Consider the following 27,004-nt stretch of genomic DNA (forward strand, 5'->3'; position numbering starts at 1 on the left):
CTGATTGGAAGCTCCTTTTCTATATTTGCAAGGCGCGGGCGTAGGTTATACTCGCACTCTTTACAATACTATGTAGGTAGTACTTAAAATGATTATAACAAAATTGTAATGCGATCCGATCCAATCTATCGTGTGGCATAGGGAGTAACTCAGAGCAGTGCCTAGGACTTGCGACCCAGGTGTAGGTTTAAGGAGATCTCCTTTGAGATGCGCATCAACGCTCACCTTCACTGCTCGAGTTATCCGCCATAATATGTAACAATTAATTCGTATGCACAAATTAATTATCGAATGAGTCTAGGTTAGGTTAGGTTAGGCTGCTGTGTGGCTACGGCACTAAAGAATTTAGCCACCCCCTCTCTTCCCGTGGGTGTCGTAAGAGGCGACTAAGGGATAACAAGGTTCCACAACCACCTCGGAACTTAAGAAGCCGACCGATGGCGGGATAACCATCAAACTGCTGGCTTTGAAATACACAGGCCGAAGACGGGCCGCAGCGTCTTCGGTGCGACAAAGCCAGTACTGCGGTCACCAACCCGCCTGCCCAGCGTGGTGACTATGGGCAAAACACATGAGTTCACGTTATTTTTGGCGTAAACTTGTGGAGGCCTATGTCCAGCAGTGGACTGTATAGGCTGTTATGATGAGTCTAGGTTAAGCTACTAGCAGGATACAACAAATGTATCGTGCCAAGCCAGAGCCAAGACTGCCTTAGCCGAGGTGACACCGTTCGTTTTATACACGTCAGAATAACTCGAGTAATATAACGAATGAGGGTAGTTGACTATCGAACGATGTGCAAGTGTTGTTTATAAATTCCTTGCTAATTGCGTACGACAGTGCTATTGCTGACAAATGTAATAAACTTATTATCTTTTTCAAAAGTATTTAAAAACAATTTCTTTATCTTATAAATAAAATGAACGAATGTCATAAAAGTCACCTTAAAATAATAAAGAAGTAAAACAATAACAAAATTAAACTTAATAAAACGTAAAACTTAATATAAATACCGATACAAATTTATTATTTTACTACCTGTGCCCGCGGCTTCGTCCGCGTATAATTTGACAAAAAAGTTATTTTTCAGTTCGCAGAGTTATAAAATAAATAAATTTCTAAAATCAAGGTATTCTAAGCTACTCCTTATTACATCAACTATCTGCTAGTGAAAGTTCCGTCAAAATTGGTCCAGCCGTTTCAAAGATTAGCCGGAACAAACAGACAGACATACAACAAAAATTGTAAAAATGTTATATTGGTATATGTATCGTGTATACAACCATATGCATTTAGGAATAAACGGTTATTTTAATACTACAAACAGACACTTCAATTTTATTTATTTGTATAGATTAAATGCTATTCAAAACTTTTTAAATAATTGCTGTTAAAAAGGGAAGCAATTACTGATTTTATTACTTTAAGTGTTTAAAGTAATGAATACATAAGATTACTCGAATATTTTTTGCTAGAAATAACTATGTTTAAATAACAACAAAAGTGACTTACAAGTAAGGAAGTTATAAATTCATTTGTATTTTAAAAATTCTTTCGTTATATCTGCTTCGAGAAACCTTCAAATGTTAATTGCATATGAACCTGAAAATATTAATAACATAATAGATCGTTAATAATGTATTAACTAATTATTTCAAGTAGGTAATTGATTTGTGATTAATGAAATTAATTATTATAATATTCAAAAGAAGAGTCCTCCTCGGTCCACTTTAGACTATATATCTACTTATCGACATTGATTGTAGTTAAACGTAGGTCTACATATAAAAAATATATTTAAGTGAAAAATGTCTATAGGTTTGTTACTTAATTTGTACTTGGCAATAATTTTAATCATATTATATCGATATCAAAATTATCTATAAATCAAGATAAATATTACTACTACACATAATATCAACACCAGTGGAACTGCGAGTAAAAGCTAGTGTAAATTGTCATTTTCGTAACACTCATTTTTATAACAATTTCAATTAAGGGGCCGGGGCCCCATGTCCACGGCACGGCTAAGGCTTAACTTGATTGATGTCAATTCGATTGCAGGTACAGTTATAATGATCTCAATAGCGAATGATCTGCTAATAACCAAGCTTTGTTTGCAGGACGTGTCATACGATTACGATCAATAAAATAATAATATAAGTCGAGATAAGTTGGAAACTTAGAAACATTTATCGACGACATTAAATCGCTAGTCATAAAATTAAAGTTTGTTTTTGAATTTTTTGTCGAATGATTTCTCGTTAATTTTAGTCGTTAATCATTACATTATCAATAACCCTTACCGTTTATCGATATTTAAATAAAAACTAAGGCAACATTTTCTTTTAAAGGTAAATTGACGAGTGAAGATGATGATTCTGCATCAACGTTACCACCAATTCCTCCAATTGTTGAAGCAGCTTTATTTGAAACAACTTCAACTACAATAGCACCAACGCGTTCAACACCAACTGCTGAAAAAAGCCCTGAAAATAAAACTGAAGCACAAACAACAACAGAGGCACAGGCAACAATTGAGGCTAGCAGTAAAGTTGTGGATTCTGCACCTAAACCAAAGCCAAGGCTACTAAATTTAAATGTAGATGAATTACAAAATTTTGCTAATATCTTACACAATCAAACCAAAGGAGTAAAAAATACTTTTGCCGATCTTAGCGATGTAAATTTAGATGAAGATGAAGATGAGAATCCGAGGGTGAAACCAAATGAACCTAAAAGTACTCATATATCAGATAAATTCTATACAAACCTTAAAGCACCCTTAAATCCTTTGCTAACAGTTGATAGATCTGAAGAAACTGAAACATGTAAAGAAAATGGCATTACTTATAAGGTAAGCATTTAATATTGAAGTAATAAAGTTTGATTTTTATGTATTTTAAAAGTGTTTTCAACCTTTAATTATGTTGTAATATTTAATAGGTTGGAGAGCATGTAGATCGTGGTTGTGAAGAGTCCTGTGAATGTACTCCTAGTGGTACGTTTGAGTGCACGCCGAAATGTCAACACCCTTATATACGCCGTGGTAGAAGAATATCTGACCCCTTATGCTTTGAGTCTCCAGTAGACGAATGTTGTTCTTTAATAGCCTGCGCATCTGGCAATGGAGGTAACTTTAAGATAACTTTTCTTAAAATTTGAGTCGAAAATGTGCTGTATTATCTCAATAATATTATTTAACGACTATGATAAAGTCATCGGCTAAATATTTGTTTATATTTCTACAACTTATAAATTACTAGGAGTCCCTCGCAGTATAACCTGCTACATGGGGAAGATGTATTACAAGTACAGTAATAGACAGTAATGATTTCAGTTGCACTATAAGCCTCGTAATTATGGCCCATTAATTTAGTTATAAATAATTTACTTAGTATTAAAAATATTTAATCCAAAATGTATATTCAGATCCAAAAATTGCAACTCTTGAAGTGTGTCGCTATGCCAATGTAACTTATTTGGTGGGCGGGAAGTGGAACATCGGCTGCGAACAAACGTGCACCTGTGAACAGAACTCAGTAATTACTTGTAAGCCAAGGTAAGGTTGTTTTTTACAATACGTCGAAGTATCTATAATATATAATCTGTATGACACAATACGCAACTACAGCTATAGCAAAAATTAGTCGTCATTTAATTCTTATTATCTTATAAGCTTTTACAAATGAACTCATTTAGAGGATTTTTTTACGAGGTTACCTTAGTTAATTAGCCCGGTTGGTTAATGAGATTTCGTTAACTTAGTAATTACATCAATTAAAATCTCTGATGCAATTACCATACTTTAATTTCAGATGTAAGCGTCTACCACTATCAGATAAATGTATTAACGTCCAAGATCCAAATGACGAATGTTGTGAGATGCAAATATGCGATGTATCTCAGGATGTTCACGAAGAACCAGCGGAAAATATTACTAGTTCGACATCATCGACAACTGATGTAACTGAAATAAAATTTTAATAACGCTTGCTTGGTTTCGAAAGTTCCAAGAACTCATTTCTAAAACTACATATAATCATTTTATTTTTAGATGCCGAAGGATTTACATGATTTGATCTTACCTATATCACCAATGCGGCCACTAGTACTTACAGAGCCTATTGGTTCCATTAAAGTGTTGCAAAACAATAGCGTTCAAGTCAATTTAATGCACATGAACAGCAGTCAAGATCCTATACATTTGCAACTCAGCAGTGATGGAGGTAGAACTTACAGAGACGTAGAATTGAAATATAATAATTTAATACTAAATCTCGAAGGTGGTAAAGATTATGTTTTAAAGACAAAAGAAACAGGAACAAAATTTAATTTTACTATAACAGCTTTGGATGTTGGGAACGAAGTACCAGTAGAAGAATCACTCAATGTTACAAAGATTGGCTGCTATCATGACGGACAGTTTTATGCAGTTGGTAAGACCTTTGAACGTATTAAGGTTTCAAGCATAAAACAAATATAATTGTTCCGGTGTGACTATGCATACGAGAGCAAATTAGTTATTTTCTAAAACAGAAACGAAAACTTTGTTTGTAATTTCGAGTTAAGTATTCTAGTAACACTATACAGTACACTCTAGTAGTTAACAGTATACGTATTAAGAATAGTACCTAAGATGATATGGTAAATATGATTAATAGATATACAAAAAGATAATTAAATTAATGCTTAATTCAATTCACTTCTTATTACAGGTGATGAATTCCACATCGGTTGTAGTGAACTGTGCGAATGTACTGGACCAGACGCACGTGAATGCGCTCCACTGATGTGTCCTTCTCATGTAGGGCTAGAATTAGTGTCAAAGGGTTGTGTGAGATGGGCTCCTAATCCTCCTCCTACACCACCAAATTGTTGCCCTAGGACTGCTAGATGCCTAAGTGACGGAACTTGTCATTATAAAGGCGTAGCGTGAGTATCCTTAAAATCAGTTCGATCATGTTTTTTTTTATATAACTGACGTCTGAAACACCAGAAGCATCGCAAGTGCGTTGGTACCCTATACCCAATTCCCCTAAGAGCTTTGGTCACCTTACTCACTAACAGGAATACAACACTGTTTGAAAATAGTATTATTTAGCTGTGATCTCCTGTAAGGTCTAGGTACTACACAAGTAGAGTTGTTCCATAATTTGACCATGTAGGCTTAGCATCTTGCAATAATATACAGATATTAATAGCTTGAAATGTAAATATATACTGTTTTAATAATTTAAGTTTTTTTTTTAATAAATCATAATTTATTCTAAGTCTTGCACAAAAATCAGTGCAACTAAGCTAAGGTTTTTAATGTAGTTAAAGATAATTTAATAAATCGATACAGAAATAACCATTATCCGTATTAGCTAAAATTGATTCTTCTATAAAAATATAGCGCAGTTGGTAAACCACAGCGAAAACATTGTCTATCTTGTGTATATATCGCTGATCATTTTCATGTATGTTATTTTTAACTTCTTTAGAATTCCTAATTGGAGCGAAGTTCCACTTGAACTAACAGGATGTGAAGAACACTGTTTCTGTGAAAATGGTGAGCTAGATTGTCAGGAAGCATGTGCTCCATTACCACCCATACCTCCTCAAAATTTAAGATGTCCTCCTATGCACCGGCCAGCACCAGTAAATATTTCTGATGAAGATTGTTGCAAGCAATGGGGTTGTGTTCCTCACGGTAAGAAAAACTTCCTTTTTCAAAGCATGTAAATTTTTACATCGCATTAAATGTGCTTATATAGCATCATTGGAAAATTACCTATCAATATTTTTTACTAAATAGACGGCTGAATTCATAGTATAGCAAAAGTTTGAATTAACATCATAAATCATTACACATACGGTTGTAAGTTCAATTATGTTTTATTTTCACATCATTGGTGTCGCATGCCATCATTTCATGTTAAGGTAAAATATATTGCATGTTTGCTAATCATTCACCGCACATTATTGCTTACAGCTGGAAACATGAACGCATCGGTTTTTCAGACCTACGCTATGCCAACTCACGTTCAGACAATAATGAATTATGTGACGCCAGTACCTATGACAATAGTACCCATTGTATCAACAACTACCACTTCTTATCTCCCTATACCTACTGAGCCTACGGAATATTTTAGCCGTTTAAGTTCAATTAAATCCAATCTTCCGATATTTTTCAAAACTCAAATCCCTCATATTGGTCACAATAACTCATCTACCTATTCAATAGACAAGTTGCCGAACCATACAGCAGGTGACAATATCACAGTATTTACTCCAGAAGACATTGATTCTCCATTCAAAACTATCCAACCCGAACCTCCATTAGTTATTAATAACGTTGATTGGACCGCATCTCATTCAAAGAGTCCAATATTATCAAATCACTTCAAAAATTTACAGCTAATTACACCAGCTTCTATCTCCAATATTGATTTTGAACATCATAAGCCACTTAATATTATTACATCTGACGGTAAATTACACGATGTTTTTCACAATTATAAAGACGGTGTAGATGGAAAAATAAATATCTTAAATTCTCACGACTCATTTGTAAAACAAATAAATGATAATCCATCCTTTAAAAATGTCCCGTTATCACAAATATATAATTCAAATTATTTTTTGCCCACAAATGGAAAAGAACAAACGAAAAATTCTGGTTTTATTCATAACGATCCATACAAATCTACTCCGAATTACTTTCAGCCTAAAGTGCAAACAAATAAAGTTATCACACATTTCAATTCTCAAGGTCCTCAAAAAATATATTCCAACCAAATTAATAACTTAAACCACGACTTTCATAATATTCCCGAAAAACTTACCACTGTCATGAAAACTAAAGATCTAAAGACGGCAGGAACAAGTGACTTTAAATCTACTCTATGGAGAAAAAATACAGAAAAACATTTGTTAAATAAGGAACCTAATCCATATGAGACTGTTTTACTTAGAGTGCCTAACACTGAGTCTGAAATAAAATCGACATTTGTCCCCTTGACAAAGGATATTCCAAGAATTTCCACCAAAACATATTCAACCCTCGACTTAGAACGTCTTCTCAACAACATGGAATTAGAGACAGAAGTCAATAGAAATCTTGGACGATCGGCGGATAAAAGCCGTGGTACAGTTGCGCTAGGTCAGTGACCTAACAAATGAATATTTTTGAATGGCCTAATACCTTAATATTTCTGACAGAAACTGACTTTCAACTTTTGTGACCGAGTAATATTTCTGTTCGCTAAACAGTTATGTACTAACCACAAAAAACATTACACCTCGCTTTTTTCATGCTTCTAATACACCTTAGCAACTAGTTTTTTTATTAAAATTTATGATATTTCTATCGGTAAAATATTTGTGTGAATTATTCTGTAAACGGTTTTTATAATCTTCTAATGATAATTACAGGTCAATTGTCTCCAGGATTTCCCGTAAAAACATCACAAGGACCTCCCCAGTTCCTTCCAACAGTCCCACCTGATAATCATTATCCTCAAGACGATGATATTGAACAAAACAACATACACCGTCCCGATAATCCCTTAGAGCCTCCTATAAACGGACTCCCTTCAGGATTACCGCTACCTGGATATGGTGATGTAAACAAGAAACTTTCAGTGTTATCACTGCAAAGTGACTCACCAACGAGCATTAAGATGCTCTTTGGCTTACCACCGGTGCTGGTTGGATTGCGAGGCAGTGTCGATTTGCGATATACAGATTCCGCGTAAGTTTCAATTTTAATTCTATAAAACTGATTTTAGTTTAGTAATTGTTTGATATGAGAATACCTTCTTCGGTTACTTTATTTCCTATTATTGCTTAATACTATTTCAATGTATTCAACTTGTACTTGATAAATACGTAACCGTAGTTAAAGCTGGAACATTTATTTAACGGTATATTCTGTGACGTCATTACGTGACTGTTGTGTCAAGAATAATTATTATACTTATAGATATTTTAACAGTTAGCTGGTTATGGAACATTCCTCTACAGAAAATATAGTTACACCAATTAACAAAAGATAAACGTTTTCATTACTAAGCCTTTTTATTTTTCTTATATATTTCATAAATTATTCTTCGCATACAACACACTAACATCGCATAATAATATCACCTGACTATTGAAAAAGTTATAGGATTTAACTCGTGATCATCGAGATTTTTTGTTTGTGTTGTGTATTTCCGAGTTCTCGATACAAAATCTTTTCCAACTGAACTTTTTGGACAGACGGGTTTTTTCTAATGAAAAAAGAACATTTACAAACATACCAACAGACAGTGAATAGATAGGACATTCTATTATTTACATGAATTTACAACTTTACTTTTTTAATTAGAGATGAAGATCTATCACAATGGTTCTCACAAGTCTTTGCACCAGCCGACGAGATCCTAACTACTCCTCGCTTGGAGTTCCGACTAACTGGTTTAAAGCCGTTGACGACTTACAAGATCAGAGGGAAACTGTATTTACACAATTTGCCAGTTGAGCCGGAGAGCGACATTTACACTGTGAAAACTCAAGATTTACCAACTGTAAGTATTTAATACAAGATTTTGAATAACATTTTAGGTCGGTGTTAGGTAAAGTATTTTTATAAAATTTCTAATTGTTTATAATTTCATTACATTCAGGTACTGCCTCCTGAAGAGAAACGAAGAGAAATCGACTGCAAACTTACCGTCGTAGACGTAAATGATACAACAGCACACGTGAGCTGGAGACACTTCACCGAAGACGAACTACAATTCATCGATGGTATACAAGTTAGGTTAGTGTTAAAATTCAATTATAATGTAAAAAGTGATGATAATTTTGATGGACCCTGAAGTACTTGTCTATATGTGTAATCTATGCAACAAACAACCAAATAGTAAATTAATTCGAATGAGCTTTCTTACTTTCTTCATTTTTACCCAACCAAATCTACTTAAGGAGTCCTGTATTATTTAAACGGGTCCCGGCCAATCCTTCGCGCTTCAGCCTGTAATATCCCACTACTGGGCATAGGCCTCTTTCCCTATGTTGGGGAAGGATCAGAGCTTAATCCACCATGCTGCTCCAATGCGGGTTGGCGGATATATTCCCTACTATGAGTAACGATCGCTATCAGACGTAGATGATAACAACCGGGACCGACAGCTTAACGTGCTCTCCGAGGCACGGTGGGGAGACCCAGAAGGACTGCACAAACACCCAGACCACAGCAAACACCTGTATGGCCAATACAAATGTTTGTCATGTGTGGGGATCGAACCCACAACCGCCAGCGCAACAGGCACAATCCATGGCTGTGACCATTGTGCCAACGCGGCGTGCTAATCCTTATATTTTGCAAATAATTTAGATTCGTGTATTGTTTATCTGTGTATCGATTTTAATTATTTTAATAGTGCAGTTGTTTAGTATTACTTTTAACAATATTCCAAGCAACTGGGCCTGCTTTTTTTCATGTATTTTTATGTTTTTCATTACTTTTTTACTACAGTATGTACCTGTGTGTTTTTTTCAGATATCGACCAACAGGAACTCCGATCTACAGTATGACGGAACTATTGCACCACAGTCGGTCGACTGCCGAATTGCGAGAACTGCGACCTGGAAGTCGGTACGAAGCGTCGCTTGTGTTGATACCACCCCCACGCGCTACTACTGAACTACACGATCCAAGTCAAGTGGAATTTACAACAGCTCCGTATAATGGTATATGTTATTTTATTATAAAACAAAAGCTATTAAGCATTTGTAGTATTATTCGACTTTTATTTATTTATTAGTTTGCTAGCTACGTTTATGATACATTTCTTAATAGTAATACTTAGGGTAAGAACCTTCTAATATCTGAGTTCATCAAGTAAAGATTCTTTGCTCATTGTATGACTCTAAGTTGCCATGTTGAGTCAACATTTGGAGCTTCATTAAGTACTGGTATAATAATTGTGTTTGCTCGCAAACGAAAAAAAAACCGACTTCAATTACATCGACAAGTAATATAACGTAGATCGACGAAAGAATAGTCAAGCAACTACGCGTTATTAAAGATTACTCAAAAAGTAGTTATCAGATCTCGATAAAATTTATATGTGACGACATGATAAACATCAGCTTTCGATTAAATTAAAAATTATCAAAATCGGTACATCCAGTAAAAAGTTATTACGGATTTTCGAGAGTTTCCCTCGATTCCTCTGGGATCCCATCATCAGATCCTAGTTTCCTTATCACGGTACCAAACTAGGGATATCCCCTTTCCAACAAAAAAAGAATTATCAAAATCGGTATATCCAGTAGAAAGTTATGTGGTATAATACAACGTAGGTCGACGAAAAAAGCGTCAAGTAAAAACACATCCCACCAAAAACATTTTCATGTAAAATGTTGCCAAGACGAGATCATATGGCTCGCACTGTCAAAAAGTTATCAGATCTCATGTAGAGCCAAGCTTCTAACTCTACACGCCCTAACTCTACAAGCCCTAACTTCACAAACTCTACACCTTAGTCAAAATATGTGGCTTGGCCGTTTCGCTACCGTCACGTGGGCGTAAGGTGAAAAATTTATTCACTGTTTATTATTCTTCTTTTTATTTTTTCTTTAATAGAACTATTGTATAACAGACAAGTAATAAATAGTGAATAAATTTTTCACCTTAAGCCCACGTGACGGTAGCGAAACGGCCAAGCCACATATTTTGACTAAGGTGTAGAGTTTGTGAAGTTAGGGCTTGTAGAGTTAGGGCGTGTAGAGTTAGAAGCTTGGCTCTACATGAGATCTGATAACTTTTTGACAGTGCGAGCCATATGATCTCGTCTTGGCAACATTTTACATGAAAATGTTTTTGGTGGGATTTCACTTCTTTTTGTAAGTTGCTTATGACAATATTGTAGTTGCATTTTACCTCCGACACATTTTATACCATAAATATCATCCAATCTTCACCATATTTGGTTTAAGCACGCTGTTTTTGATTTTATGTTGAACTGATATGCAAACGGTGACCTCTGCCAAAACTTAAATACCAAAATTACAAAATGTAAATTTTCGACATGAACTAATAACCGATTTTTTTTATGTATTTTATTATTATTATTTATAACAAGCAGTAACAAGGAGTTTCTATATCAATTTTCAGACCTCTAGCATCAAAATTTGCGGAAGTCTCATACAAACTTCCACCCCCTAGTTTAAGGGGTTGGGGGGTAAAAGTTCCAAGTTTTATAATTTTTTTGTTGTTTGTGTACTAATACTAGCTTACATACCAAATTTCAGCTTTCTGGGACTTCAAGAAGTACCCTAAGAATTTTGATGATCATCAGTGAGTGACGAAATCGGGGTTTTTTAGACATCAATAAAATCTAAAGTATAAGAGCTATGCAATTGAAACTTTATATGTTTAATAAGTCTACTATTGACATCATATCCTGAGAATTTTGTTTATCTGGTGTAATCCAAACCCACGTTATGATGGTTCAAAAAAACGACGAAGCACTTCGAGAAAAGATAGGTAGTGCTTTTCGTTTTTTTTTTTTTTTTTTTTTTTTTTTTTTTTTTTTTTTTTTTTTTTTTTTTTTTTTTTTTTTTTTGGTTCGTCTTGGCGGGGGCACTACCGTGCCCCCAGATTATTAGATATAACTCGAAAAGTAGTTGTTAGATTTCAAATAAATTTAAATGGGACCAATTGGCACACACCACCTTTCGATTAAAACAAAATTTGTCGAAATCGGTCCACACGGGCAAAAGTTCTGATGTAACATACATAAAAAAAAAAAAAAAAAAAAAAAAAAAAAAAAAAAAAAAAAATACAGTCGAATTGAGAACCTCCTCCTTTTTTGGAAGTCGGTTAAAAAGTGCCTACAATTTACGTTGTAGATATATTATGTTCTTGTATCTGTATTGGACTAGCCCGTTGGCGCAGTTTGTAGAGACTATTCTTCCTGCTCCTGTAGTTGTTAGTTCGATTCTAGCTGGTTCGTCATAAGTGCTCTCTTCATCACTTCAGCCTACCGCAGTCCACTGCTGGACATAGACCTTAACAAGCTCGCGCCAAAAATCCACCATGCTGGTCCGACGGGTTGGTGACCGTAGGGCTGGCTTTGTCACGAAGACGATGCTGCCCGTTTTCGGTCTGTGTATTTCAAAGCCAGCAGTTGGATGGCTATCCCACCATCGATCGGTCGGCTTTATAAGTTCCAAGGTGATGGTGGAACTGCGTTATTTCTTAGTCGCCTCGTACGACATTCAGGGGAAGAGATGGGGCGGTTATATTCTTTACTGCCGTAGCCACACATCGTAAGTGCTCTCTTGCGAATTGCAAAACGTTTCACCGATTAAAACAACCTTTACATTTTCTGAAAATTTCCAAATTTCAACGAAATTTTTTCTTAATTTTTTATTCGATAGGAACTTTCTACAAGGTATTAGAAAACTTTAGAAAAAAAATTGTATAGAATCAGTCTAATGATTGTCGAGTTTAGCGCTTAACATCATAGTACCCCTGGGTGACCGAGCTCAGCTCGGTATTTTTAGTAAATCGTGAAGGATTAGTAGAAGAGAGAGTTAAAATGATTCCCCGCCGGTTTAGATGAAGTCTTTTTTAATCGACTTCAAAAAAGGAGGAGGTTCAATAGGATTTCTTTTATAGATAATTATCGTGCAGGTATTATATTATTTTATATTGTTTATTATTTACGTATTGTTACTAGCTGACCCCGCAAACGTTTCTTTGCCTGTTGTTAACGCGTTTAATCTCCCCCCCCCCCCCCTATAACTTAGGGGTATGAAAAATAGATGTTGGCCGATTCTCAGACCTACCCGATATGCCCACAAAATTTTATTCAAACTGGTCGAGCCGTTTCGGAGGAGTTCAATGTTTAACATCATGACACGAGAATTTTATATATTAGATTTTTTATAATTTATTTTTAATATTAAGCTATTTATTTCTAAAAAATTTTCATTGCAATATGATTTTTTTACCGACACCAAAAAAGGAGGAGGTTACTCAATTCGACCGTATATATCTATATATATATATATATATATACACGAACAAGAATTGCTCGTTTAATAGTACAAGATTTATATGAACGTATATCGAATACATCCGTCCGCAGACCCGTACAACTGGTCGGTGTCGCTGGAGGCGCGCGCGGTGGGCGCGGGCGCGCTGCGGCTGCAGTGGCGCGGCGTGCCGGCGCCGGCCGAGCGCTGGGTGCGCGTGCTGCGCGCCGCGCACTCGTGCGGGCCGCCCGCGCGCGCCGCCGAGCGCGACGCCTTCCGCCTCGCCGCGCGCGACGAGCCGCCCGCCATCACCGTCACCGGCCTCCCGCCGGACTCCAAGTGAGGCCTATTCATAATCTTACACTTATAGACTCACTTCAGCCTATCGCAGTCCACTGCTGGACATAGGCCTCCCCAAGTTCGCGTCACACATCCCGGTCTTCCGCAATCCTTATCCAGCCTACACCGGCAATCTTACGTAGATCGTCGGTCCATCGGGCCGGGGGACGTCCCACACTGCGTTTGCCAAGACGCGGTCTCCACTCTAGAACCCGTCTACTCCAACGGCGATCGGTCCTGCGACACAGATGACCAGCCCACTGCCACTTCAACTTGCTAATTCCGTGGGCTATGTCGGTTACTTTCGTTCTCTCGCAGATAGTCTCATTTCTAATCCTGTCTTTGAGAGAGACCCCAAGCATAGCCCGTTCCATTGCACGTTGAGCGAATTAAACTTGTGGACCAGTCACACTTATAGACTAGACTATTTTAAATAATCCGAGCACGACGCCTTCGGACTCGCCGCTCTCCATCACTATTACCGGCCTCACGCCGGACTCCAAGTGAGGCCTATTCATAATCTTACACTTTTTTTTATACCACTAGGTCGACAAACAAGCGTACGGCTCACCTGATGGTAAGCGATTACCGTAGCTTATAGACACCTGCAACACCAAAAGCATCGCAAGCGCGTTGCCGACCCAATCTCCAATGAGGAGAAGCTCTGGTCACCTTACTCACCAACAGGAACACAATACTGCTTGACAATAGTATTATTTAGCTGTGATCTTCTGTAAGGTTCGTACTACCCCAGTCGGGCTGATCCATATTTTGAGCAGGAAATTCCTGCTGTGCCCTACCTCAGTTAAATGAAGACTTATAGACTAGCATACTGATTTACTATCTTAAATAATCCGAGCACGACGCCTTCGAACTCGCCGCCCTCCATCACTATTACTGGACTTACGCCTGACTTCAAGAGTGACTGATAGTTTATTGATGGTTTCGTTTTACATAATTACTACTCATCACCGGACTCCAGATCACATTAACATACTAATAATAATAATAATAATAATAATACACTTTATTGTACACCAAAAACAGAAATAATACATATCAAAGAAAGAAAGAAAATGTTGACAATATATTCATTAGGTACAAAGGGCGGCCTTATCGCTAAAAAGCGATCTCTTCCAGGCAACCTTAGGGCAAAGGAAATGGTCTAGCGTCAGCATAGGTGTACAAGTTACAAAAAATTTATTATAAATATTCAAATAATTAAACATATACATACATACATACAGACATACATAAATAGATACATAAATACATACATTCATACTACATACTATAATAGATACATAAATACATACATACATACATACATATATACCCACGTACATGCATACATACATATAAATACATATATGTATACATTATAATTATGAATTACTTGTTTATTGTTGAGTTTGAAGAAAATGCTTCCAAACAGTCTTTTTAAAAAAAGTGCAGGTGTTTGTACACGTCTGATATTCAAGGGCAAGGTATTCCATAAGCGAGAGGCTTGAACTATAAAAGATTTGTCATAAAAGGAAGAGGAGTGAGAAGGAATTTCAAGAAGAAAATTACTGTCAGAACGAAGACAGCGTTCGTGAGAATCACCAAGGAATTTGAAACGTTCTTTCAGATAGGAAGGGGTAAAGGGATTAAATAAAATGGAGTAAAGTAGAGTAAGGATATGAGTATTCCTGCGAAGGCGAATTGGGAGCCACTTGAGTTTTTTGCGAAATTCCGAAATATGGTCATATTTGCGTAGTCCAAAGATAAATCTTATACATACATTCTGAATGCGCTCAAGCTTATTAAGCTGCTCCTCTGTAATGTCAAGATAGCAAGTATCAGCATAATCAAGAATTGGTAATAGGAGACTATGTGCAAGAGCAATTTTAGTAGGAATGGGCAGAAGATTACGCAATCTGCGGAGAGACCCAACCGAAGCGAACAGTCTGCGACTAATTTCACATATTTGAGGACCCCAAGAGAGATGTTGGTCAAAGATAACACCTAAATTTCTCACGTTTTCGCTATATGGAATGGTGAATCCATTAAATGTAACAGGAGATAGCTCAGATTTATCAATGCGGCTGAGCAGTCTGGAGCTTCCTATAATAATAGCTTTCGTTTTATTTGGATTTATATTTAGGCCATAGGCTTTACTCCATTTACCAATGGCTAAAAGGTCATTGTTTATACGCGATACACACTGAGATAAGTTTTGAACAGTGGAGTGAGAGTATATCTGGAGATCATCTGCATAGAGGTGGTAGAAAGAAGATATTACATTACAGATAGAGTTTATAAATATTGAAAACAAAAGAGGGGAGAGCACGCCACCTTGCGGGACACCGGTATTGACCATTGACCAATTGGAGTATGAGTCATTCAATTTAACTCGCTGCCGGCGACCCTGCAAGTAACTAAGAAACCAATCAGCAACCTCAGGAGATATGTTAAGAGAACGTAAAATATCACATAGTATATCAAAGTCCACGGTATTAAAGGCGTTACTAAAATCGAGTAACGTTAATACCGTGACCTGTTGGTTTTCCATATTTGATCGTATATCATCAGTTATTTTTACAAGCGCAGTAGTCGTACTGTGACCTGGACGAAAACCGGATTGCATGGGATTCAACAGACGGTGTTTTAAAAGGAAACTGCTGAGCTGTTGATGCACAAGCCGTTCGAGTGCTTTGGACAGAAAAGGGAGGATGGAAATAGGACGATATTCGGATAAGGACGATGGATTAGTTTTTTTGGGAGAGGTACAATTTCAGCATCTTTCCACATCGATGGGAAAGTGCAGGTAGAGATGGAAGTATTAAAAATGGATGTAATTACCGGTGTTAGTATATCAAGGAGAGGAATGATCATTTTCCGACTAATGCTATCAGAACCAACGGAATTTGAAGTTATTGCTAATATATTCTTCTTAACATCACATTCAGAAAGCTGATCAAGAAAGAAAATGGGAGAATCAGGAACTGACAAAGCTGAAAGTTGATTTCTTGTATGGGCTTTAGTTGCACTATCTATGGCAACAGACGAAGAGAAGTGGAGATTTAACTCGTCAAGATTAAGATTTTGAGAACTATTATCCAGACGCGCTTTGCCAATTCCAAGAGATTTAAGAAAATTCCAGACTTTGCTAGAATCTTCTTCTTCGATGACAGATTTGTGGATATGGCGACGATGTGCATCTCTACACACCCTATTACAGTGATTCCGAGCCTTTACGTATACCTCTCTATTAGCCTCACTGTTATTCAGTCTGTACCGCGATTTAGCACGAACTTTTTTTTCCTGCAATTTTTTAATTTCGGGTGTAATCCATGGGGCAGGTAGATGTTTTATTCTTACTGGTCGAATGGGTGCGTGAATATCGTAAAGTTGTGTAAGCAGAGAGCTGAAAACAGCTACCTGGCTGTCAATTGTACCTGCATCGTAAACCGCAGTCCAATTAATCTCAGCTGCATCCCTCCGCAGTTGTTCCACATCCATTCCACCAAAACTACGCTGCAGAAGAATTCTTGATTTAAGCTTAGAAGGTTTGATTTTGTAGGATAGATATAATAAATCGTGGTAAGAAAAAGCATCAGCAGCACATTGACCATGTTTTTCAACATGGTCAATGGAAGAAACAATAATTAGATCTAAAAGAGAAGGAATACAATTTGGTAAAGTATGAGTGGCAAGCAAAGGTAAGATATGAAGATTTGAACCATTAATTAGAGTTTTTAGCCGGGAAGACCGGTGATCGTTTTTCAGCAGACAGGTGTTAAAATCACCCATGATTACCGTATGACTATATAAAGGACTAAACTGTTGAAGTAACAATTCAAGCGAAGTGAAATAGTCTACAGTAAGACATGGGCTATAAAAAACACCGAGTAGGAGTTTTGTGTGTGACAGATTCACTTCAACAAAAAGATGCTCAGCTCCACCGGCCTGAGGTTGTGAAGTATCTATGATGGTAAAAGGAATATGAGAGCGAAGATATATGACAACCCCTCCACCTGTCCGACCAATGCGGTCATTACGGATCAAGTGAAATCCCGGTATGGAAAAGGAAATAGAAGGCAAACAAGGTTTGAGCCAAGACTCGGAAACTAGGATAGCGTGTATATATTTATTACCAAAAGATGACAATAAATCTGGATAATGAGCAGGAATACTCTGTGCGTTTATGTGGACTAAATTAAAATTCTTGGGAGTGTTTTCAAAACAAGAGTTTAACGTGTCGCTCAAAGAGGGTATGCTATAATAACTGTCATTGTTACTTGAGTCTTCGGAAGCAGACGATAGCGATAAAAATGCGTCACTATCATCAAAGAAAGACATAAAAAAAAAATAGATAAATAAATTAAAGAGAAAATATATATATAATAAATGTAGGTATATAAAAATAATAAAAAAATAAGTAAAAAATAATAAAACAATATATATAAATATAATACAATAACGATACAATAACAATACTAATAATTTTTTTTAATATAATTATTATAAATTAAGATACAATACAATAACAATACTAATAATTTTATTTTAAATAATTGCTGATATCATTCCCGCCCTTTGTCAAGATAACTGGATTCACCTGACTCTAGATGAGACTGATTTTATTGATTGTTTCAAATCGCCACCTCGCAGCACGGGACTCGCCGCCCTCCATCCCTATCACTGGTCTTACGCCTGACTCTAGATCAAATTAGTATTCTTATTATCCCTCCATTACAACCACCAGACTCAATTTCAGATTAGCAGCTTATTGACAGTTTACTTTTTAATAATAATTGCTGATCCATCCATCACGATCACTGGACCCAAATTCTGATTAGCAGTCTATTAATAGTCTCATTTTGGGCAACTGTTAAAAATATCTCTCCATCTCTATTACTAGTCCCACGCACATAATATAGTTTTAAATAATTTATATTATTATCTCCCCATCACGGCCATTGGAGTCACGCTGGACTCTACATCAGACTAGCAGTTTATTGACGATTTCTTTTTTTTGTATAACTGCTAATTAATAATGTTGCTATTAAATAAGTACTTGACTTACTAGCAACTTTAAAGTAATAAATAGTATCAAATAGTAAAAACCAGTTATTTGCTTAGCATAAAATTTCATTAAGCAATTCTGATCAATTAATCGAAAATCTGATTAACAATCGTTTATCAGATCATTATTTATGTTAAAGTGAAAGTACGAATAGCTCGTTGTTTACTGAAAGAGAAAACAAAGGTTGCCAATTTGTTACGTTGTCAGTCAGTCAGTTCAGCCTATTGCAGTCCACTGCTGGACATAGGCCTCCCCAAGTTCACGCCAGACGTCCCGGTACGATATGATATGTTACGATGTATGACCGACTTATTAATAGCCCAAAAATTATTCACCCGTGCCTGTTTGATTAAAATATTTTAACTGACTTATTTGCTCTTCATGATTGAGTTCGTTAAATAATTGTAATGTACAATTTCAGATGCCGCGTCTGGTTGGAACTCTTCCTTACAAACGGAAAGGTGAAGACCAGTAACGTTCTAGAGATTCACACAAAATCCTTGGATTCAGCGGAACCCATCGACAGTAAGACTATTTTAACTTTATTTACGTTTTAACTTGTTCTATTGGAACTTAGCTTTTTAGAAAATTTTGTTCCTCGACAAATATTATAGTTTTTGAGCTAAATTCGTTCACAAATTAAAGAGTAAAATAAACAAAAAAAAAAGCACGTAAATGATTCCATTTAAGCCGAATATACCTCACATTGTTTTGAAAAAGAGCTGATATACTTTAAACTTTTTGATCAATTTTTATCAATAATACCTAAGAACAATCAAAAGGAAACTCGCTTTCACGTAAAAAAAAAAAAAAACATCTGAACCCGTTCATCCGTTCCAGTTTTTTGCTACGGGGGTATGAAAAATAATTTTATTTTCTAGATGTAATCGAAGCATCATCCATAGCGGGTAGTCGCGGTCCCAGAGGAGACTATTATGGAGCATTGGTAATTGTGGGAGTCATCGCAGCGCTGGCAGCTCTCACATCGGTTCTGCTGCTGCTTGTTATTATACGACGACACCGTCCGAGATCAGTGGCTATCACGTGTGAGTAAATATTTTAATAGCATGATAAGTTATTATATCGATTTCAAACGCGTTGTATTCTCGTTCTAAGCTTTTATGTATCTCACATAACGCTCATGTGAGAAATAATGCCTATAGATAGTGATAAAAATGTAAGTGCTAAGTACTTTTAATAATTTATTTTAATATCTATGTTATACAGGGAATAAAATATTTAAGCTTTGAATAAAGTAACGTTTTGGACGCTTCTAAGAAGTACATAATTAATGCATTACAACTCTTCTTAAAAAAAAAAAAAACTAGCTTAAACTAACCTAATGGGAATCAATAATTCAGAAATATTATTCTTGTACTATATGTGTTTAATGTATTTAAATAATTTTATGTTTGTCGTAATTGATTTCGCTTACTAGAGCGTATCGTTTTAGCGGTGCCATCAGCTCCCCGAGAGTCATCGTTACCTCCTTACGATAACCCGGCGTACAAACTAGAGTTACAGCAAGAAACTATGGGTAAGGACTTACATCATTTATAAAAATCAAGTTACCAAAAAATACAATTAAAAATACAATTAATAACAAAAAAGAAAGTCTGTTTTGAGTGAACGCTCAAAAGATAACTAGTGAAATATTTTGTAATATAATTAACAGTAAAAGATCAAACAACTATTTTTCTTAGAAAACGGAATTGTAGTCGCTATTTATAAATCAATATATATAATTATATACATATATAATACACACTTGACATATATAAACTCAAAAAATTGCACCAAAGTATATTTTAGAAGTAATAAAAAATATATAATTTAATGAAATATTTTTTTAATCCAGATCTCTGACAGTTGAGCTCCCGTGAGCACACAAACGGGCTCAACGGGAACTCTGAACGAAGCGCGGAACCACAAAATGGCCGACCATACAACGAAATGGGTGTCTAAAATTCCCGCGCGTTTTATAATAAATACCTGACAAAGATAATTTATTTGCTTTGCTTATGTTGTTAATTTAAGGCTAATATGACAATTTAAAATATAACTTGAGCTTTTGTATATTAATTTTATACGAACGAGTGCCTTATTGCATAATAAATATATAATAATTTGTAAATAGTGTTGATACTTTATTATTAATAAGTAGATGTATAATATTAGTATGTAAGACTCGTCTCTGTGTTTAGAATGCTTTTTCTTCACGAATTGTTTTAAAAGTAATCAAAATAGTAAGTAAAGACATTCTTGTTGACAATAAAATGTTTTTCGTTTTCTAATTTTGGTTATTTTTCGTACAGAACAGAATATATCGTACAAATAATAATTATTTTATATTAAAACTTATTTGAAATTTCTGGTTGGAGAAATTAATTACGTCGATCTTTCTAGAATAATGTTTTTACACCTGTTTAGTTACCTAGCTGAGAAACGTTATTTTTAGATTTATTGCAGTTTAAGTTGTTAATAATACAGTACCTACTCTGGTACCTAGGTACTCATTAAGATTGTTATAATAATTTCTAATGAAATAAAGTTTTATACATACTTATTTTTTTTTTTCTATTTTCGAATTACAGAATATGCCCATTACTTACATCACTTCTATTAACAAACTTAATAGTTTGAATATCTGTGTTTAAAGATGTACCTATTATGTTCGACGTTAGAAATTGACGCATTTCAAAATAACATAATTTGAAATAACCCATGAGAATAGAATATATAACCTAAATTTCAGTCATACTATCCACATACAAGAAACAAGGATAATCGCTGAGACTTGTAAACATCTAAAAATTAAAAAAAAAATACTTTGTACTTAAATCGACATAGACATCGACCTAAGTATTCGAAAACCCATTTCATTACATTTCTTTATTTTGAGATCTACTTTCCTAATAATAAAAAAGAAAAAAAAATAGTAAAGGGAAAGGATGAGCGGTTACAAAAACTTCGTTTAATTCAAATACAACACCAAATCACATTATATTTTCTATAATAGTAATACATAATAGATTCTCTTTATATGATTTCATTTATACTATCTCGTCTATTCTGTAATAAAACTACTATTCATGCTCGTTACAAAACTATAATAAAGCTATTTGGATATACAAGAACAAAACACGTAAAGATTTTATATTATGCTTCCTTAATAATATTCCCTTTAAGAAAATATGTAATGAGTCAGTTTAAAATTCAAAAAGACCCGAATTGGTTTTAATTAATCTGTGTTAAACTCTCTACTTCCGATTTAACGATCGTTAATTTCATGTTGTTTTTCGTAATTATTATCTAATTTTTGAACGAACTTACCTCATTTTTTAAGGTAAGTTCTTCAAAAAAATACTCAAATGACCTTGAATGGATGGAATAATTAAGGTCAATTGAAGTAACGACAAAGATCTTTTTTATCATATGATTATAAAAAATATAAAATATAACACAATAAAAAACAAATTACAAGTAATGATAACTAGTGCTTTCTTCCTTAATATATATAATGCGAACTTCTAGTTTCTTCTAATAAAAAGAGATCACAAATAAATTTTGCTCAACTTCCTTTTCTATCTATACGAAATATAGGCAATATAACCGTATTTCAAATTATGATTTTGCAAAATTTCAACACTGATATGTTTCCGATAATATGATCGATATTTTGATTTGTAGAAATTGAACAAAATTCATTACGATATTATAATGATGTTAAAAATTTCTTCTAAGAATTTTGTTGTTTATAAAAATAAAATAAATGCATCGCTACGAATACAATATGAATATTGATTATAAGTGATGTACGATTATATCTTATTTGTGTGCAGCTGATTTAAATAAACGATTTTTTTATTTTTTAAGTTTCTCTTTAAACATTTTTATTGGGCGTTTTTGAAGCATACGATGAAAATATAAAGTCAGTGATAATTTTCAATTTAAATGAAGTTAGACAGTGCTCGTTGTTACAATGAGCGATTTAGAAAAATATATTATTTTTTTCATAAACATGGTCAAGTTTGAATATACTTCGAGTAAGGAGATACAATGAAATGACGTCGATGCGCATGGCCCCTCCACTGAATAGCGACATGAATGTATACAAAACTTGTCAAGACCTATAGACATTGTTTTAATTTAATTAGTAAATACCTATAAATTTATTACTTTATATTAATATTGCGTATGTATGTAAGAAGTATAAGATATTTAGTTGACTGCTCATATTTGAAATTAAGCAGTAAACAACAATGTATAGACTTCGACGCATAATTTTATTAATTTTAAAAGTCATATGATATTTAATGAATAATATTTTTGAAGATATAATATGATGTCTATAGGATGCGGTGTAATTGATTAATTATATATTGTTTTATAAGAACATGATTAAAGTTTAATTATTTTGGAAGAATGTCTCGCTAGAAATATCTACAGTTATCTATCACCCGAAGATCTAGAAATGAAAGGATCACTAAACGTTCAACGATTTTTATATTTAAATATGCAAAAATCATTTTCGAGGTAGTTTTTTACAAATTTAAATTCATGGATTTTTCAGTTCGGTATTTTACTATTAAAATTAAAATATATAGCAGGTGTATATACATCACACTTGTTTCAATATTATTAAATTTCAGTAAATTCAAACAATATAAGTTTAATATCTGAAACAGATAGATATTAATATACCCAAACATAAATTAAGTTATAATTGATTAAAATAAAACAATGCTTGCAAAATATCTAAAGAAAGCAATTCTTGAATAAAATAAAGACTTTATAGTATTATAATATTTATTATGGTATTATAATATTTATTATAATAATATAACATCTTTATTTTATAAAGAAAATAGGAAAGTAAAGTAAATGGACATCAAGCGCTGATAAATAACAGTAATTAATAGATAACTGATTTACTTCTTCAGGACAAATTAATACACCAAACTAAACCCCAAAAGCTAAACCAAATATTAATATATAAAAGAATTACAACAAACAACTTAATAGCCATCACATCGATTTTACAATAAAAGATCACCTAAATAATAAACATTTGTCCCACGTGACAACGATAAAGCTGAAACTAAAAATAATAGTACAAAAGGAAAAGTAAATCCAATCATTTCTAGATCATATTTATCGGTCTCTATTCGGTCGCGTTATCTTCGTGGGCCTTCTTGACGACGGCCAGTTTGGAGTGCGGGTCTTGCGGCTGTAGTTGCGCGTAGGGAGGGGCGCGTGTTCCGTGGAGCACGAGCGACCAGCCGCGCAGCCAGCCTGACGCCGAGCTCGGGCCAGAACCGCCGGAGAATCGTGCCTGGAGTAAGGGAAACCAAATTTCATTCTATAATTTGAGGAGTAAGCTGGTGAATGCGTGACGAGAGCGTTACGAAAAGTGTAATCGGGCGAGGCGTACGGAAGTTGAGAGGGTGATATAAGTTGGATGGAGCTAAAGAGGTTACTTAAGTCGTGTGGTCTAAAGCACACTCGTTTTTTATTAGTTACTGGTGTCCTACGACATTTTAATATTACTTTTTATCTGTTTGGCAAGTTATGACGCGGTGGCGACTAAAATCATAAATTAGAATGATGACCAAAGCTATCTATAACTATCTATTTATCTATACTATATATTTTCGTGGCCTAATTTTGTATATTTTTATTGTGTCATATCAAAATATGACACAAACAATTCTAAAAATAACAAAGACTTCTCCATATATCAATGAGAAAGTTTTAAACTTAACCTACCATGCTTTACCGCTGTGATTTGGTTGATAATTTTTCAATCCTGAGTAACGATTGCTGCTAGTGTATCCAATAGGATTACGTGCTCAGTCATTCATTAATTTATTTCACGACAATAATTTATGTTGTACTTATAAAATACAAAAGATAATTATGGGGCAGGGGCATGAAATATTTAGGTAGAGAGGAAGCGAACCAGAGGTATTGTATAGAAATTATATACCTACTACTAACTACTGCGTGACTTGTTAGCATCTTCGTATGATTGGATTCTTTTTGAAATGAGGATCCTACCAAAAAAACAAATAACATTAAACCCACCTCAAGCGTCCACGTGCCTTGCGGGTATTCACCCCAAGTATGGGTAGTCATGAATGGCCACTTAGTAAACCCATCACGGCTGTCATCATCGTTTGCTCGTCTACTCAGGATCATTGACCTGAAAATATTAATATAGTATAGTAAATATATGCTAAAAATATTGTAGTATACTTACGTATAATACAATATTTTTAGCATATATCTCATACATAATCTAAATCTACATAGGCATCAAATTTAAACTGCATATGTCTAGTAGTTTTCGAGATTTCGTAATTGATCATAGTCAGTCAATAATTTTTCTTTTATATATAGAAAATAGAAAAAATAAATCTTCAATAATACCTTGTACCCATAGGGCTTGTTAAGAACAGCTCTAGGTCCCCACGCCGCGTCGCATTAGCACTCACTACAGCTTGTACGTGCTCCAAATACCTAACCTCACTCGGGGATCCAGCACACGCCGTGGTCTTGATATGCAAAGTTATACTGTCTTCAGATGGAACTTCGCTGAAATATTTAATATATTTTTATTACAAAAAATATTTATATTTTAACAAGTATAAATACAAGATGACGAATTGCTTCGTAATAGTTACAAACTATTAATTAACAACTAAAGTATATGCATCTGTTTATTCAACGGCTTAGAATGTTGAAATATTAAAATGTTTTTGTTAGCAATATTAAATACGTTTAAAAATGTATAATTTTATTAAAAACTTTTCTCAGAATAATACTACTAGACTACACAAACCAAGCTTCTTATATAGTCATATTCTGTCTTTACTTAGTAACTTACGTATGAGTATTTACAGATCCAGCTTCGCAATGGTACCGAGGTGGAACAGAGCGCCAGTTAGCTGCAAGTGCGGTCATAGCACCAGCGTCTAGCACACCGAAACCAAATAGATGGTTGAACTCTAGTCCCACGCCATTCATAGTCCAGTGGAAGCGACCCTGCAATACATTATTAAATCATATACAAAATGTATATTGAAATACAAGATGCTTGATGTATATATTGCCCATTATTGATATCCACTCTGGAACGGCATCTTTTGTGTCAGTGTACAAGTGTGTAACGCACAGCGCCCTGTCAAGTCGCAAGATGTCGTTTCGTCATCATCAATACACATAATAAAAAATTAACGGATCGCTGTCTGTATATGAAAGATATATGAGATAAAATATTATTGGGACCTTTATCAACGCAAATAGCACCCAAAACAATGATTGTTACAACTTTTGTCTGTTTGTCTGTGCACACTAATCTCAGAAACGCCTTATCCGATTTAGATGTGGTTGTCACTAATATATTGTGGTAAGTTTTACTTAATATTTAGTGTTTGTTTCATGTCAATCGGTTCATAAATAAAAAAAGCTATATCAATTTAAAGAATCACGTTGAACATGTACGAGTAAATATCCAAAACGCGGACGAAGACGCAGGCACAACTAGTTTCAAAATAAAAATGTTCGAAAAAACCGGCATCAGTACAGTTACTGACTTAATCGAACGCTGAATTATCCAATTAATATTAATAGGTATTATTAAATACGAAAGTTGGAAGTACCTATGTTACTCTTTCATGTTAAAGCAAACGAAAATTCAGTATTGCAATAAAAGTTAATATGTTGATAGGCTACGATCCGAAAAATACAGAGGCCAATTTTGGTCTTTATATTCCCTCAGGCTTAAAAAAATTACTTGGTTACAACCACTCTGATGTAGTTGCTCTGTTAACTCAAAACACCGATGGTTTGCGAGTTCGATGCCCGCTCGGCATAAATATTTCTTTCCGGTTTGGATGTAGTGTTGTGGATCTCCACACCGATCGGTCCCGGTTATTATCATAAATATTTGATAGCGATCGCTACTCACGTGGTGAATTAAGTTCCAATCTTTCTCCTACACGGAGAAAGAGGGCTATTCTCAGCTGTGGGATGGATGAAACCAGGACTCAGCTAGTACACACATATTTCTGTTAAAGGTAAAAACATATATTGTTTAGGAAGTACCCTAGGCGCATTGAAACAGGAGATTAGTTCAAGTAGAGTAGATAAGCGTAATGATGCGAACCCCACGTATTTGTAATCGATTGCCACAACGTAATATTCTATAATCGTAATGGAAAAGCATATCAGGAGATAACGTGCTTTTTTTTATTAAAGTAAAACTCCTTTACGCACGCTTGACTTGGGGAGTAAGCTGGTGCATGTATGACGAGAGCGTTATGAAAAGTGGGATCGGGAGACGCGAACGGAAGTTAAAACTGAGATATAAGTTAATGATAGAAAGTTTTACTTCAGTCGTGTGGTCTAAAGCACACTCGTTTTTTTATAAGAATATACATTCGTATACGATGTAAATAATACATAAGTACGTGATAGTAATTTTAAACCTATAATTCCTGGAATTAATACACAAAAAATTAAATGCGTTAAGCTAGTAAAGTTACATTGTTAGATATTAACACGTTC

The 27,004-nt window shown here is 34.7% G+C and overlaps 2 protein-coding genes across 2 annotated transcripts in view; one reads left to right on the forward strand and one right to left on the reverse strand.

Moving 5' to 3' along the window:
* Window positions 1-1,808: 1,808 nt before the first annotated feature.
* On the forward strand, window positions 1,809-20,035 carry LOC123662113 (putative epidermal cell surface receptor). Its single transcript, XM_045596997.1, has 16 exons — window positions 1,809-1,818; window positions 2,355-2,857; window positions 2,947-3,133; window positions 3,433-3,562; window positions 3,819-3,966; window positions 4,058-4,439; window positions 4,719-4,935; window positions 5,487-5,695; window positions 7,423-7,741; window positions 8,360-8,558; window positions 8,658-8,794; window positions 9,536-9,726; window positions 13,137-13,362; window positions 18,855-18,958; window positions 19,315-19,479; window positions 19,887-20,035. Exons 1-16 carry the CDS (start codon window positions 1,809-1,811, stop codon window positions 19,991-19,993), a joined length of 3,234 nt encoding a protein of 1,077 aa, XP_045452953.1. The 3' UTR covers window positions 19,994-20,035.
* Window positions 20,036-23,597: 3,562 nt separating this feature from the next.
* LOC123662200 (neuroendocrine convertase 2) overlaps window positions 23,598-27,004 on the reverse strand; it is a 100,887-nt gene continuing 97,480 nt past the window's right edge. The window contains exons 11-14 of the mRNA XM_045597080.1: window positions 25,323-25,480; window positions 24,866-25,030; window positions 24,521-24,638; window positions 23,598-23,768 (exon numbers count right to left, since the gene is read on the reverse strand). Coding sequence (XP_045453036.1) covers window positions 23,598-23,768; window positions 24,521-24,638; window positions 24,866-25,030; window positions 25,323-25,480 — 612 coding nt within the window. The remainder of the gene's footprint in view (window positions 23,769-24,520; window positions 24,639-24,865; window positions 25,031-25,322; window positions 25,481-27,004) is intronic.

This window comes from Melitaea cinxia, chromosome 18 (assembly GCF_905220565.1).
Source record: "Melitaea cinxia chromosome 18, ilMelCinx1.1, whole genome shotgun sequence".
Classification (NCBI taxonomy): Eukaryota; Metazoa; Arthropoda; class Insecta; order Lepidoptera; family Nymphalidae; genus Melitaea; species Melitaea cinxia.